Below are 15,162 nucleotides of genomic sequence, written 5' to 3'. Positions count from 1 at the left end.
TTGCATTTCTGCCAATGTATGATGTATAACATTGTTGGTATACAATTGTATATGAATTGTTCTAAGTTACGTCAAAGGCGTGTATGTGTATGTAAACATATATGCTATGTCTAGACTTTTTTCGAAGAAAAGTGGCCTTTTTTCGAAAACACTTCACCTGCATCTAGACTGCTGCTGTGTTCTTTCCAAATTAAATCGAAAGAATGCAGAATTTTATGAGGAAGAAATGCCTTTTTTCGAAAGATCTCTTGCAAAAAAAAGGTTTTCTTGACCTCTAACAGGGCTTTTTCGAAAGAGAGCATCCAGATTGCCTGGGTTCTCTCCTTCGAAAAAGTGAATCGCTTTTTTGAAAAAGTTGTGGCTGTGTAGCCAATCTTTCGAAAGAAGCGTGTAGTCTAGGTGTACTCAATGTTCACATATACAATGTAAATACATATATGAATGAAAATATGTGTTTATATAATTTATCAGAGGGGTAGCCGTGTTAGTCTGAATCTGCAAAAGCGACGAGGAGTCCTGTGGCACCTTATAGACTAACTGAAGTGTAGGAGCATAAGCTTTCGTGGGCAAAGACCCACTTCGTCAGATGCATGTCATGCATCTGACGAAGTGGGTCTTTGCCCACGAAAGCTTATGCTCCTACACTTCAGTTAGTCTATAAGGTGCCACAGGACTCCTCGTCGCTTATATAATTTATCTTTACATTTATTCTCGTATATAAGTTCGAACCTAATAGACCTTTATAAAATATTACAATTTCATCATTAACTGTTGCCATACAATTTTGGAATGTTAAAAAAAAGTTTTATTTAGAACTCTTATTGAAACAGAATTTCATTTACATATGCTGCAGCACATTTTCTTCAAAAGTATCCAGATTTTCCACTTTTTAGAACCACGAAGAGAAAAATAAAAATACATAAGAGACTGCAATTTATATAAAACTATTCAGATTTTACTATCATGGTTTTTATCTAAGTGACCATAATAAAAATAAATTCATATTTTAAATATACAAATTCAGTTTGAGTTCTGACTTTTTGCAGTTGAAAATATAACCACAATGTGGCTCTCCCGGAAGAGTAATTCAAAATATTGACTGTCTGAGGCATGTCTTCACAGCTTTAGCCAAATTTAAATTGGATTGTCAGATTGCTGTGCTTTAATAGCAAAGGTGGTGTTTATGTGTTTCATTGTATATAGTTGATAAAAGTAGACATTAGTAAGACATTATTAATAGGGCCCTTAGAAATTTTGCAAAATTCCACTGATTTCCTTGGCTTCATTCCTTCAGTTTCTGCTGGTACTTGGGATCTGAATCAACCTGCCAGCTGAAAATTATGTTCATTCTGCTCTCAAATGGTGCCAAAAACCATACTGGACTTTTGAGCTCTTATTTGTCTGTCTTGATAAGAAACTCAGAAAGTATTCACAGCATTGGTTCACATATATATTTTATTTAGGCAAATAGAAAGGCAAGGCACTTAATTTTCTCTTAAAAGGAAGTTAGTATTAGCCTGAAAACAGTAGAAATATTGAGCATTTGAAGAGATTCCAAAGCAGTGAAATAAATGTAAGTTTTTGCACATATTTCCAGTGTCCCTACTGGTAATATATGTAAATTAATGTTTTGACATCAGATTAGTATCTGAGTAGTGAGTTTAGACTGCCACAATAAACATGTCAAGCTATGTTCTAGCATGCAATGTCTAGCCATTTAATAACTTTATAAGGAGTGGGTTGTATTTTTTTTAAAATGTCACTGAGATTATGTAGCGCAGCTTTGGGCTCCATTATGCAGCCCTTCATGTGCAGAAAACGTCCATAGAAACAAATGAAAGTCTTGTGAGCACTGTGGCTTTCTGCAGGGTTGTGTTCTCTGTTTTTAATTTGCTAAGATTTATATGGTTTCTAAGACTCAATAGATTCTATGTTGTGAAGCTTCAGTATACAACTCCAGACTAAGCTTAAATATTGTTTATAACCTTTTTTCACTGCAGAGACTCCTGCTGTATTTCCAGAGAATATCAAAGAAAAAGAAACGCCAACACCAGTTGAAGATCTTCAGCTGGAAAGCTCCATTCCTCATACAGATTCTGGTATTGGAGAGGAGCAGATGCCCAGCATCTTAAATGGGACAGACTTAGAGACAAGCACAGGCCCTGATGCTATGAGTGAATTATTGTCCACTCTGTCTTCGGAGGTAAAGAAATCTCAGGAAAGCTTAACAGAAAGTCCCAGTGAAATCTTGAAGCCTGCACCTTCAATATCCAGCATCAGCCAAAGCAAAGGCATGAATGTCAAGGAGATATTAAAAAGCCTTGTGGCAGCCCCTATTGAAATTGCAGAATGTGGTCCTGATCCCATCCCCTACCCAGATCCTTCATTGAAGAGGGAAGCTCAGGCAATTCTTCCCATGCAGTTTCACTCCTTTGACAGGTATATGGCTGAGTTAATTATTTTATATTGTTCTAATTCTGAGATTCAGAGTATTTATTTGTTAACATGTTGATAGTCCAGTGTGAATTCAGATTCGATGATATTGAGAAAAATGTAGTTGCTTTACTATTCACAGCAATACTAAATCCAGACCATATAGTATCTGTAAAAGCTTGTCATGTTGATTTTCTCTCTAAGCACCAATTAAATTGTAATTGGTGCTGGAAGAACAAGCTTGCTTTAAAGAACTGTTATTGTAATAAAACTTTTTTTCTTTTAAAACCATCATTTGAATAGGAAAAAGTCAGTTTATGTACAACAGACTGTTTGGGTGAAGTCCCAACAAAATGCTTCCAAATGTTTGTCATTCCAGTCCTCTTCCAGTAGTGAAGCATTTTAGTCAAGCCAGATTGTCTGCATATTTCCCTCAGAATAAGATTGAGACTGACTCTTGTATTTCATTTTTTAAGTTTTAAGGACATTTTTTTACATTAGAAGGGGATGTATTTTACATTGTGGACCATAAATATTTTATTTTCCATGGTTGACTGAAAGTGCTCGCATTACTACTTAAAGAAACTTAATAAGAGGCAACCATGCTGATAGCCTGAATCTTAATATAGGAGTTATTTCGAGAGATGCAACTGACAACATCCTACAAAAAAGACACCACACTTGTATGGTGGTGTTCATCCTTAATCTATGCGAGTCTAATTCTGAAGTACATTGACATGACTGAATTTTCCAGTGTGATGTGGTTGTTGTAGACTGTTCTCTAAAATACAGTAATTCCTCATTTAACATGTGTCCCCTTAACACGTTTTCACGATAGCATGATTTTTTTGGGGGGAATGTTTTTTTGAATTACACTACTGTCCCCAGTATAACACGATTTCCCCAGACAGCTTGTCACCAGCAGCTGCACAGGGCTTCCCCCACCTTCCTGCAAAGTGGCGGAGGGTTCACCGCTCGCCGCGCCGTTCCCCAGCAACCCCCTCCTTGCCGGACACAGTGCGGGTCCCAGCAGACCCGTCACGGCCATACTCCCATCCCAGTCCCCCTCTCCTCCCCTCCCCTCCCCTCCCTTCCTCTTCCCCAGAGCCAAACACTTCCCCTCCCTGCTGTAACCCAGTCCTCTTTCTTCCCCAACCTTATGTCCCGGTCCCAACAGACGCCACCGCTTGAAACGCAACCCCCACCTTTTCCATTATTTTCAATGGGAAAATTGACCCCGCATAACACGTTTTCACTTAACACAATCATTTTCTGAAACACATCTATAATGTTAAATGAGGAATTACTGTATTTAGATAATCAGAAGAACCAGTTAAACAATCCAGCATGAAATCTGATATGTGGCAAAACTATAAAATAGAGCTTTGGAAATATATCAGTTAAGATTTGTATAGCCACATTCTGAAATGAAATTCTGAAGCATCTTCAAAAATGAGCATTTCAGGCTTAAAATATGGCAGATTAAATCCTGCACAGATATATGAAATGCACACAAATTTTCATAATACAAGATGAAAATTTTCTCCATTAAAATATTAACAAAAACAAAATCCAGTCAAATGGTTTAGGTGAATTTAAACAATGAGAAGGGGGATACATGAACATTACCATTCAAATAAAACTTAAAATATTATGTTGGGAAGCACTTCTCATTACGTAAGTATAGTGCAACTAAGAAGAAAATAATGTTATAGGTGCCGTCACTGGACTATTTCAATAAATAATGAGATTGAGACACGGGGAATACCTGAGACTGGAATATCAAAAAGGAAATGTGGTCTTCCCAAATTATTCTTTTGATTTTTTTTTTTTTTCAGAGAGACAGTCTACTTATTGCCTAATTCATTAGGAAGAAGATTTTTTTTCTTCCTTCCTATTCATCAACTTACAGATGGTAATTTGGTTTGGTTACAAAGGGGCAATGTAGATGGGAAAAATCTTGCATCATTTGAGTGTTTTTCTTTGTGAGCAACCATCATATTCTCAAATATATTCCTTTTATATTTAGCAGAACAGCATGTTGTATGCTGTGAATTTACGAAGTACGTGGTAATTTCCTAAAAAACAAACAAACAAACCCTGTACACTCAAACATTAACAAGCTAAATTTCCTTTTTGATTATAGCACTGTGTGAGAGCTCTAAGCCTTCATAAGAATCTGCATCTATCTCAGTGAGATTCCATGCAAACTTGTGCCCCTACATTAATTATTTTCAGTACAGATTCTGGGCCTAAGGTTATATGCAGTTGTTAGCTTTTTAATAACTTCATTAATGTTGTGTAGACATTCAGGTTATTAGGTTTTATTATTACTACATGTTCAAACTGTATCCTGTGTAGTGCAGTAGAACAGATGTGTGAGGAGGTGTCCCTGCACTGACTACCTTCATCACTCAGTGCAGATGGGGGGAAAGAGGATGCAGTGGAGTGGGGAAAATGGGCAGACCTCTTATAGTGCTGGGTGACATGGCTGTACCACTGCAATTGATGGCACCTGCTGCACTAAGTTTGTATGATGCAATTTACTCCCTTTCTTAGGCAACAAGAGAGCCCAGGAGAAGTTAGTGACTGAAAAGACTGAGACATAGTCTTTGAATGCAATGCCTGCGAATCAAAGCAGATTATCTCATGATTTAGTCCAAGTGTAGGTCAATATTTCTCAATCTTTCCCATACCAAGACCTTCCCCTTTCCCTCATCAGGAATGTCCTGGGATACCCCTTAGTTGGTGCCTCCCTTCCACTTCCTAATGTGGGAAGGGTAGGGTATTGCAACAGGCCTGCGTTCCTGATGCATGTTGACAAGTCTTAGTTTAAGACACGTACCATGATCCACCTCTGGAAAGAATCAGTATGTTTAACGAGGAATGTAGCATATCCTGTCAATGGACAACGAAACAGGAAGTTGTTGTTTGGCTCTTCCCAGTCATACCAGACAATATTAAAAGTTGGCAAAACGGATATACCTATATCCTGCTTCACTTGTACTAAGTAGCACTGTTTATCCTTAGTCTGCTAAACAGTTGATCCAGCAGTGATTATAAATTACCCACAGTAAAAAGTGAATAGTTTTGATTTGACTGGCAGCAGCAGATTTCCCTATTCTGAAGCACAGGGAACATTCAATGTAGTCTCCAGTTATGTGAGGCTCAGCAGCTTTGGCTATTACACTTGGTCTTACTGGGGAATGCTCAGAAGGTTTTCATATTTATGGTATTGCTACAAAAATTGTCTTTTGATTTTGTAAGCCCATCAACTTTCACTAGAAGATGCTAAAGGTTTTTATTTTCTAAAGATGGTTTCTTGATTCACAAATAGCTCAGTGCTCCCTCCTTTTCATAGTTATATGCATGTCCATGTTCCCTTGTCAACTGCTGCAATGACTCTTTTGAAATATTAAGGTTGCTGACAAGCATTCTGTTGCATGCTTCGGTCTAAATCTGCCAGAGACAGGTTCACAGGCTACAAGCCACAAGAGAGAGAGAGAGAGATCCCTAGGAGAGGAAAAAAAAACTAGGAAGCAGGGTGTATGCATTGTAATCTAGCTAATTTACAGTTGGAAGACCAAAAGACAGCTGCAGAGGGGTCCCAACAGCACAGAGAGACAATCTAAAATGTTGGATATGACAAATAGAAAAATGCTGAATTCCAGGACAATTTGGAAAAAATGCCAAATCCACAGGACATATGCAAATATGGATGGAGGAGTCACATCCTAAAAACATTAATGTGGGCTGCCTGTGGGTTTAGACAGGTATCATGACATCAGTTTGCACTTAGTTCATGTTTTCAAGGTTATCTTCCTAGCTAGCTATGAGGAGATGTAAGCAATGGAAACATCCTTTATTTTCTTTTAAAAGATTATAAAATTAAGTTTGTTTTAGGGGGGTCATAACAGATGGTCTGAGAAACATCTGATAGATTTAAAAGCATATATAAGAGATTGACATAGAAATGCTCTAAGAGAGCCTCTTACAGACTTAAGAATGTTTTTTTCCTGTCATTCCTGTATTGTACTCATAAGTTGCAACCTAGTTGTTCTCTGTCTTGGTGTTTCTGGGACATATCTAAAGCCCGTTTTTTTTATCGCAAATGAAAATATTAAAACAATAATGTGTTGAAAAATCTGTTACAGATTTGTAGATATATTTTTGTCATTTTATTGGCAATAATTGATATTTTACAGGGTATTTTCCTCTTAAAGTAGATGTACATTATCATGTGCTACGGACATATTTCTTATAGCAGGGGTTATGATAATTTTTAGAAAATAAACCACTGGAACAATGGTAAAATACTGAACAGAAACTATTTTAAAGGGTGGTGTGCTTTTATCTTAAATATTCTTAAAAATTGTACATTATTATTGTACATTATTGGTATTAAATGAAAATTTGCCAAAACTCATATAAATATTGTTTTAGTTAATAAAAATGAATACTGGTTTGAAATGTATTTACAATACTAATTTTCTTATACAAAAAGAGATACTAAGTAATGGTCCTTGCTCAGAATAACACATTTCTTAGAACTTGTATAACAGTAAATGAAATGTAAAAGCACAAAACATATTCCAGCACATTTTATCAAATGGGACTTCTGTGTAGTTAATGTATGCAGCAGGTCAAGTACTATCGAATGTAAATGATGAGGTGATATTGATGAAAGGAGGGGATTGAGGTCTCGAGGGGCGCTGATGACGGATTGAACAGAAGCGGCCTTGCGCTGCACGTAACTCAAGCCTGTCATCTTCACTGCTCAAAGCTATAATGGGAGGTGGCAGTCTGAAATGAGTTGCCAAGGCAAAGAGTATTATTTTTGAAATGCTTTCACACAAATCACTAGGCCCTGCATACAACTTAGTTTCATGCTTTAATGTCATCAGGAGGCACAAATTGGTGTGTCTAATTGTTTGCCACCTGCCAGCAAAATGAGCTGCCAGCCAGCCAGACGGGTTTGATTGTCTGTCAGCCATTCAATAGATTGAGAGTGACAACATCAAAAATTTCACTTCAAACTCTGAAGCTTTGTGTAGCTTTTCAGAGACCTTTTCCCTGCAAGTGCTTCTGGACAACTGCATTTTTCAATTAGTTTTCAATATATTGCTGCCTTCTGCCTCATCTGTGTTAAGATAGCTGTAATTACATTATGAGCTATATAAACAGATTTCTTGGATACTTGGAGCCTAGATTCTCAAAGTTATGACATGTCTTTTAACATCAAACTGAACTCCTTGAAAATAACACCCAGGGTGACACATTTAGAACCAAGCTCTGAGTGCTATCTGTCCTGGACTTATAAATGTAATGCAGTATAACTTGCCAGTAATTCCTTCTTCCATTTTCATCTTTTGATGGCAAAAGAACATAAGCTCAGATCTAGTAATGACTGAGTATCAGAATATATTTTCTAAATGTGGTTTGTCACACAAGAAATAATCAATCAAAGATAGTGGGCATTATGAAACTTTAGGATTGAATCTATATGGTACTCTTATTCTGCAATTTGTTTGGTCTATTACTAGTCTTCCTGCTAAAAGTTCCTTACCTGAAATTACTGATGTTTCAAGTCATCTTGCTTTTGTGCCTTATACATTTATTTTTAAACTGTGCAATGAGTTCTATAAACTTCCCCCAACCCGGTCAGATAGTTGAAGGCTGCTATAAAATCCCCCCTCGGGCTTTGTCTATGCTGCAGGGTTTTTGCACAAGAAGCTTTTTGTGGAAGAATTCTTGCACAAAAACTTCTTGCTCAAAAGTGCATCCACACCTCAAAAGCGCATCGCAAAAGCAATGTGCTTTTGCTCATGAGAGTGTCTACACTGCATGGATACTCCTGCACAAGAAAGCTCTGATGACCATTCACAGAATGGCCAGCAAAGCACCTGTGCTTTTTCCAACAGGGGTTTCTTGCGCAAAAAACCCTCCGAAGCATCCATACCTGCCTTTTTGCGCAAGAGCTGTAGTACAAAAAGGAGTTATTCCTCATAGGGAGAGGAATAACTCTACTAGCAAAAGCCCTCTGTTCTGTCGATTTTTCTTGCGCAAAAATGTGCTTGAGGTGTGGACACTTTTCCATTTTTTGCGCAAAAATCTTGTTGTATAGACATAGCCTCTCTCTTCTCTTTTGTAGACTAATGAAGCCAAAATTCCTCAGCCTCTCCTTGTAAGTCATATGCTCCAGCCTCCTAATAATATTTGTTGCCTTCCACTGGACTCTCTCCAATGTGTCCACATCCTGTCTGTAATCGGAGGTGCAATATTCCAAATGTGGCCTCACCAATGCAGGACTAAACACTTATCTAAATCTGTTGGCAATGCTTCTCCTAACGTACCCTAATATTTTGTGAGCATTCTTGGCTACAAGGAGACACTGTTGACCCATATCCAGCTTCTCATCCACTGTAATTCACAGGTCCTTTTCTTTAGAACTGCTGCTTAGCCTGTAGGTCCCCAGCCTGTAGTAGTGCTTGGGATTCTTTCATCCCAAGTGCAGGACTCTGCCCTTGTTCTTGTTGAACTTCATCAGATTTATTTGGGCTCAATCCTCCAGTATGTTTAGGTCACACTGGACCCTGTCCCTACCCTCCAGTGTATCTACCTCTCCCCCTAGCTTAGTGTTATCCGTGAACTTACTGAGGGTGCAATCCATCCCCTCATCCAGGTCATTAATATAGATGTTGAACAAAACCAGTCTTAGAATTGAACCTTGGGCACTCTGTTTTATACCAACCACCAAGCAGACATATAGCCGTTGATCACTAGTTATTGAGTCCAGTGATCTAGCCAGCTTTCTATCCACCTTACAGTCCATTTATCCAACCCATACTTCTTTAAATTTTTGCTGGCAAGAATTCTGTGGGAGACCATATCAAAAGCTTTGCTAAAGTCAAGTTGTAACATGTCCCCTCCCCACATCCACAGAGCCAGTTACCTCATCATATCTGGCAATCACGTTGGTCGGGCATGGCTTGCTCTTGGAGAATCCATATTGACTATTCCTGATCATTTTCCTCAGTTCCAAGTGCTTCAAAAATTAAAAATGATTGACAATATGGAGGAAAGAAACACTTGGAAGCATATGATCCAGTAACCAGAACGGAGCAGTTAAATTACATGACAGTATATCTTTTTTGTACTCACTGCATCACTGTACAGTATATATATATATATATATATATATATATATATATATATATATATATATATATATATATATATATATATATATATATATATATATATATATATATACACACACACACACACACACACACACACACACACACACACTATACAGGTATATATATGGTTGTGACTATTTTCTTCCACTATTTGATCTGAGGAAGCGGGTCTGGCCCACGAAAGCTCATCATTTAATAAACCATCTTGTTAGTCTTTAAAGGACTACATAGTCCTGTATTTTGTATACAGTTTCTGAGTGTGATTTTGAAAAGTTTGTAAGGCTGGCCTCTCTCTGCTCCCAGTGTAGCTAATTACAAAACAGGCCTGGAAGGAGACAAAAAGAAATTGGGCCTCTGACAGTGCTGACAGTGTCCTGTTTTAGACTATAGGTTCTTTTATGGATCTCATTGCCATAGTATCTGGGTACCTTCCTGTCATGGTTTTTTTTTCCTTCTCTCATACTCACCCCAGTGGAATAATTCTGTATACGTTTTAATGTGTTATGATGGGTAGGATTTTTGGTGAAGGTTTGTTTAATTGTCCATACAGCTTAGTGTTTTTTAGACAAGACAAGATTGAATAACTGCAGGAGCAGGTGCTGAAGTTTGTAATGGTCCCACAGTCTGGATATGTCTACACTACAGAGTTTTGTCAGAAAACAGCCATTTTTCTGACAAAACTTGAGGTACGTGCACACTGCAGTTGCATTCTTCTGCAAGAAAATTGAAAGAAATGGCATCTGCTCTTAGAACACCACCCACAGCCTCTGACTTAATTAAATTTGGACTCAACTCCATTCAAAGCAATGGAGACTAAAGAACACTCATTCTACCACTTCTGTAAAGTGATGACTGCCCTAAATGGCCAACATTAAGTGAGGGACACCTTTCCACTTAACTAAAATTTATGTTTCTAGTACTTGTATGCCCCCACCACCATAATATTTGAGCTTTTGAGGATCTACCTGCATAATATCCTTGTGAGTTGGGGAAGGGCCTCCAGTTTACTGAGGCACAGAAAGATGGTTCAAAGATCGGGTAGCAAATCTTTTTACAGAGACAGGGAACCTACATCTCCTGAGTTGCCAATCAGTCGGTTAACCATGTGACTATCTTTACTCTTACCTTCATAGGAGCCATCCTATGAAATGTTGATGCGTAGAGCATTGTATCTTCATCATGATCAGACAATCACTTCCTCTTTGCTGATCTGAGCTCTTCCCTTCATCTTAGCAACCAAAGGCACAACTTTGATTATCCACCATAGACTGTATGTTCCCAGCTTCCTTCTTAAAAATTCTAATGGAAAATGCAAGAAATACAAAAAGTTAAATCACAGAGATCTAAAGGCAGGTGAGGTAGAAATACCCTTCCCTATCTCAGCTTATAGAGGTTCTCAGATTACATGTCACAGACGAAACATGAATGATATTTTCTTAACTCCAAGAGCAGCAAAAACTTACATATATGTAGAGGGGGAAAGCACGACAAATACTTTAAATTCATATGACTTCTCTGTGAAACTACCTTGGCTTATTTTTTATAGAAATAACTATTCACATCTGAGATGGCTAGTCTCCAGCTTTCAGCAATCACATTCAGAACTGATACATACCACCATTTCTCAGAATGAGGCACAGTATAGCACAGGAAATCTCACTCTCCACTGACAACTCTGACACATGATGGCCTTGGATATCAGAGGGAGCAAAGAGCCCCAGGGATATGGCTAACGGGTTGCTACTATCAGATGCATTGATCCTATGGTCAGTGACGTTGAAAGAGAGCAGTCTGTCACCCATATTTATTCAAGCTGATACTAATGAAACCAACTCTTGATGCATCCTATCTCTCCAGTACAACCTGGTATCTAATCTTCTGTTTCTCAGCAAGATGGCTGAGAAGTTAGCAAGTAACTATCTTCAAGTACACCTGACACCTGTCAGTATCCAGCTGAGTTTTAGATTAAAATGAGGAACACAGGCCACACTGCTTAATAACTTCTACTGGACATGGACAGTAGACAAATATCTACTCCAATTTTATTCAACTCTTTGCATTTAAACCTATTATACCTGGAGTTTCCTAAAGCTCTATGCTCTTCTGTCTCCTTCTCAACCTCTAAGTCAAACCTTTGGGAGCAGGGCTTTTTAAAAACATAGCAGGCCAAAGAGTACTTTGAGAGTATTTGATTTTTGGTATGAAGCTATCTCCTTTTTGGTCAGCAGACAGGAAGGTGGATGCCTTCACCAGAAAGTTGGTCTGACCCAAATAAAAATAAATTCAGAGGGGAAATATTTAAAAGTATTTTTAGCAAGGGAAGGTGAAATATTGGTCTATAAGTTTAGCTTGGACTTCATTTATTTAATAAAAGAGAATCAGAGATTTAGCTATGCCTTCTTATTAAAACACACTTTTTTGGGTATGCTAAGAACAATACCGAGATGCTTACTTGAAAAGCACTTTCTGAAGTGCAGAACTGTAGCCAGGAAGCTGACATATTACCCTAAATAGCAAGATTCTTTTGTTCTTTTATTTCAGTACTACAATATTATGCCAACTTTGGTTGAAAAATGAAGTGCATGTGTTCAGAGAAAACAGCATGTGGGTGTAATGAAAATGATAAGCATCTTTTTTTGTTGCATTTAAAAATCCCTTCTGCTTCAGATTTGTTTTTCACTTTCTAGTTTTGTTATGAATCAGGGGCCACAGAAATAGTTTTTTCTATAAAATAAAAAGAGAGACATTAAAAATAGACATTTCTGCCAGCACAATGAAGGAGACCTTTTGTTTATGAAAAAAAAACCACGCTACAGGTCGAACCTCCCTTGTTCAGCACCCTTCGGACCTGAGTGGTCCTGACCCACAGAATTTGCCGGATGAGGGGAAGTCAAGGCTCCCTACCCAAGTGTAGGGTTCTGCGCTCAGGTGGGACTGCGCTCCATTCTGTCTGCCCTGGTGCCTCGAGTCCCCACCAGCCTCAGAAGTGGTCACCTGATTGCCTCCAGCTAGCTGAGGCTGCACTCCCCGCCCCCCAATCAACAGCGCCGGCCCAGACTGTGTGCCCAGGTGCTGGCCCTGTTGATTTCAGCCCTGGCTGGGACTATGCTCCCAGCTGCTGGCCCTGCTTTGTCCAGCCCCAACTGGGGCTGCGCTCCTCACACTTTGCCAGTCCTATTAAGGACTGCGCTTTCCACTTTGCCAGCCCTCGCTGGGGCTCTGCTCCTCGCTGCTGGCCCCACTGCCTCCAGCCCACGTTGGGGCTACACTCCACAGCGTCAGTCCAGCCTGGGCTGCGCTTATGAACCTGGCCAGCCTGTGCTCTCTGGTCCAGCAATATCAGTGGTCCTGCTGCACCATGGATGTTGCTGGACCAGAGAGTCACAAATTTTAGAGGTTTGACCGATATTTAAATGTCTCTTGGTATTTTCCTTTTTTAAATTATTTTCAGCTGCATATATCAGGCCTTTTAGTCACAAATAGGCTGAAGGAAAATACTCTGTCTTTAGATGCGATGAACATGTACTTGTCTCAGTACAATAATCAATGTTTGTAGGGGGTCCCTACTTTTCTTTTCCTGAAAGTTTATATAGTCTCAATACTGCAAAAAAATTTGAATTATACATTTTAAAACTATACATTTAATTTCATTCATAAAATAAAGTGTGTGATATACACTGTGGGCTTGAGCCTTCTCTATCTTGTACATTGTGTTTTCAGTTTACTTCTTGGCATTGTTGAGAGCAAAATGGATATAAAACATCACGTCGAGTGAGAGTGCAGCACTCTGATAGCTATCATACACAGTTTTTTCTAATTATAGTTGACTGCACCAAGTGCAAAGCAGAGCAGCATCGGGCCCTATGTTCAGATGACATTTATAATTGTCATTTTGATCACTTTGGGTATGTCTACACTACCCTCCTAGTTCGAACTAGGAGGGTAATGTAGGCATACCGCACTTGCAAATGAAGCCCGGGATTTGAATTTCCCGGGCTTCATTTGCATAAGCGGGGAGCCGCCATTTTTAAAACCCCGCTGGTTCAAACCCCGTGCAGCGCGGCTACACGGGGCTCGAACTAGGTAGTTCGGACTAGGATTCCTATTCCGAACACCACGAGGTGTTCACATCCCGGGCTTCATTTGCAAGTGCGGTATGCCTACATTACCCCGCTAGTTCAAACTAGCGGGGTAGTGTAGACATACCCTTTCATAAGATCATTCAATGACATCTGCTCAATTTCAGTTTCATGTAAGATTGTACAGATTTGCACTAGCAGTGTACACTGCATTGCCAAATATTTGCAGTATTTCCATTTAAAAAGTGGTTATAAATACAAAGTGCTATGCAGACATTAATGACAATTATTAAATGTTTATCCTTGTGAAAGAGGAGATACTGCAATTGAAACAGAGTAATTGAAATTCTCATGACCTCACATAGAGGCAGGACCTGGATTCGAATTTAGAAGTTTCTAGATCAGTTTCATGCTTGGTCAACTAGAGCAGTGTTTCTGAAAGTGTTCCGCGAAATCACTTTCAGAAACACATTAACTGGCCATCTCGGTTTGTTTGTTTATTGGCGCTGCAGCCACGATGCCTCGCGGCTCCCATTGGCTCTGTTTTGTCCTTTGCAGCCAAGGGGAGCTGCGGGAAGTGGCACCACCACTTCCCGCAGCTCCCCTTTGGCTGCAAAGGATGAAACTGAGCCAATGGGAGCCGTGATGCTCTGTGGCCACGGCACCAGTAAATAAACAAACCAGGGCGGTCAGTTAATGTGTTTCTGAAAGTGATTTTATGGAACACTTTCAGAAACACTGTACTAGAGCACACTATTCCATAAAAGTATAGGAAATATTTAGGTATAATTATGCCTATTTTGCATCACTCTTCACTAAAAAGGTTAATGGTGATCACATAAGCAACACAAACAATTAATGTTAATAACAAGAGAGAAGGAACCAAAATAGGGAAAGAACAGGGTAGAGACTATTTAGAAAAGTTAGATGTATTCAATTCATCAGGGCCTGATGAAATTCATCCTAAGGTACTGAAGGAACTAGCTGAAGCAATCTCAGAACCGTTAATAATTTTCTTTGAGAATGGCTGAGTAGAGTCCTGCAAATCTGCAGATATCCGCAGATCATTTTTGCAGGTGTGGATACAGATTTTCTATCTAGAATCCTACAAATTTGCAGATGCCCACTTAGTATCCATGGGTATACATATCCATAGATGTGGATGCAGATATCCACATATAATTTTTGCAGATGTGAATACAAGTATCCACACAGAGTTCTGCTTGTGGAGAATAGATCAGATCCTAGAGGACTTTACAAGGGCAAACTTAATGCCTAGCTTTAAAAGGGTGGATAAAAAGGACTTCGGGAATTTATAGATCATTTAGGTTAACTTGAATACCTGAACATCAGTCTGTCTGTAAGCACTTAAAGGGCAATAGGAGTATAAGAAATAGCCAGTGTGGATTTGTCAAGATCAAATGAAGCCAAACCAACCAAATTTTCTT

The 15,162-nt window shown here is 39.0% G+C and overlaps 1 protein-coding gene across 15 annotated transcripts in view; it reads left to right on the top strand.

The window, feature by feature from the left end:
- NBEA (neurobeachin) overlaps nt 1-15,162 on the top strand; it is a 748,692-nt gene that overhangs the window by 274,588 nt on the left and 458,942 nt on the right. For all 15 annotated transcript variants that reach the window (XM_075919184.1, XM_075919178.1, XM_075919179.1 and 12 more), the window contains one exon: nt 2,001-2,439. In XM_075919184.1, the coding sequence (XP_075775299.1) occupies nt 2,001-2,439 (439 nt within the window). The remainder of the gene's footprint in view (nt 1-2,000; nt 2,440-15,162) is intronic.

This window comes from Pelodiscus sinensis, chromosome 1 (genome assembly GCF_049634645.1).
Source record: "Pelodiscus sinensis isolate JC-2024 chromosome 1, ASM4963464v1, whole genome shotgun sequence".
Taxonomy (NCBI): Eukaryota; Metazoa; Chordata; order Testudines; family Trionychidae; genus Pelodiscus; species Pelodiscus sinensis.
Note: the sequence above shows the minus strand (reverse complement) of the source record. Positions and strands in the feature narration are given on the sequence as shown.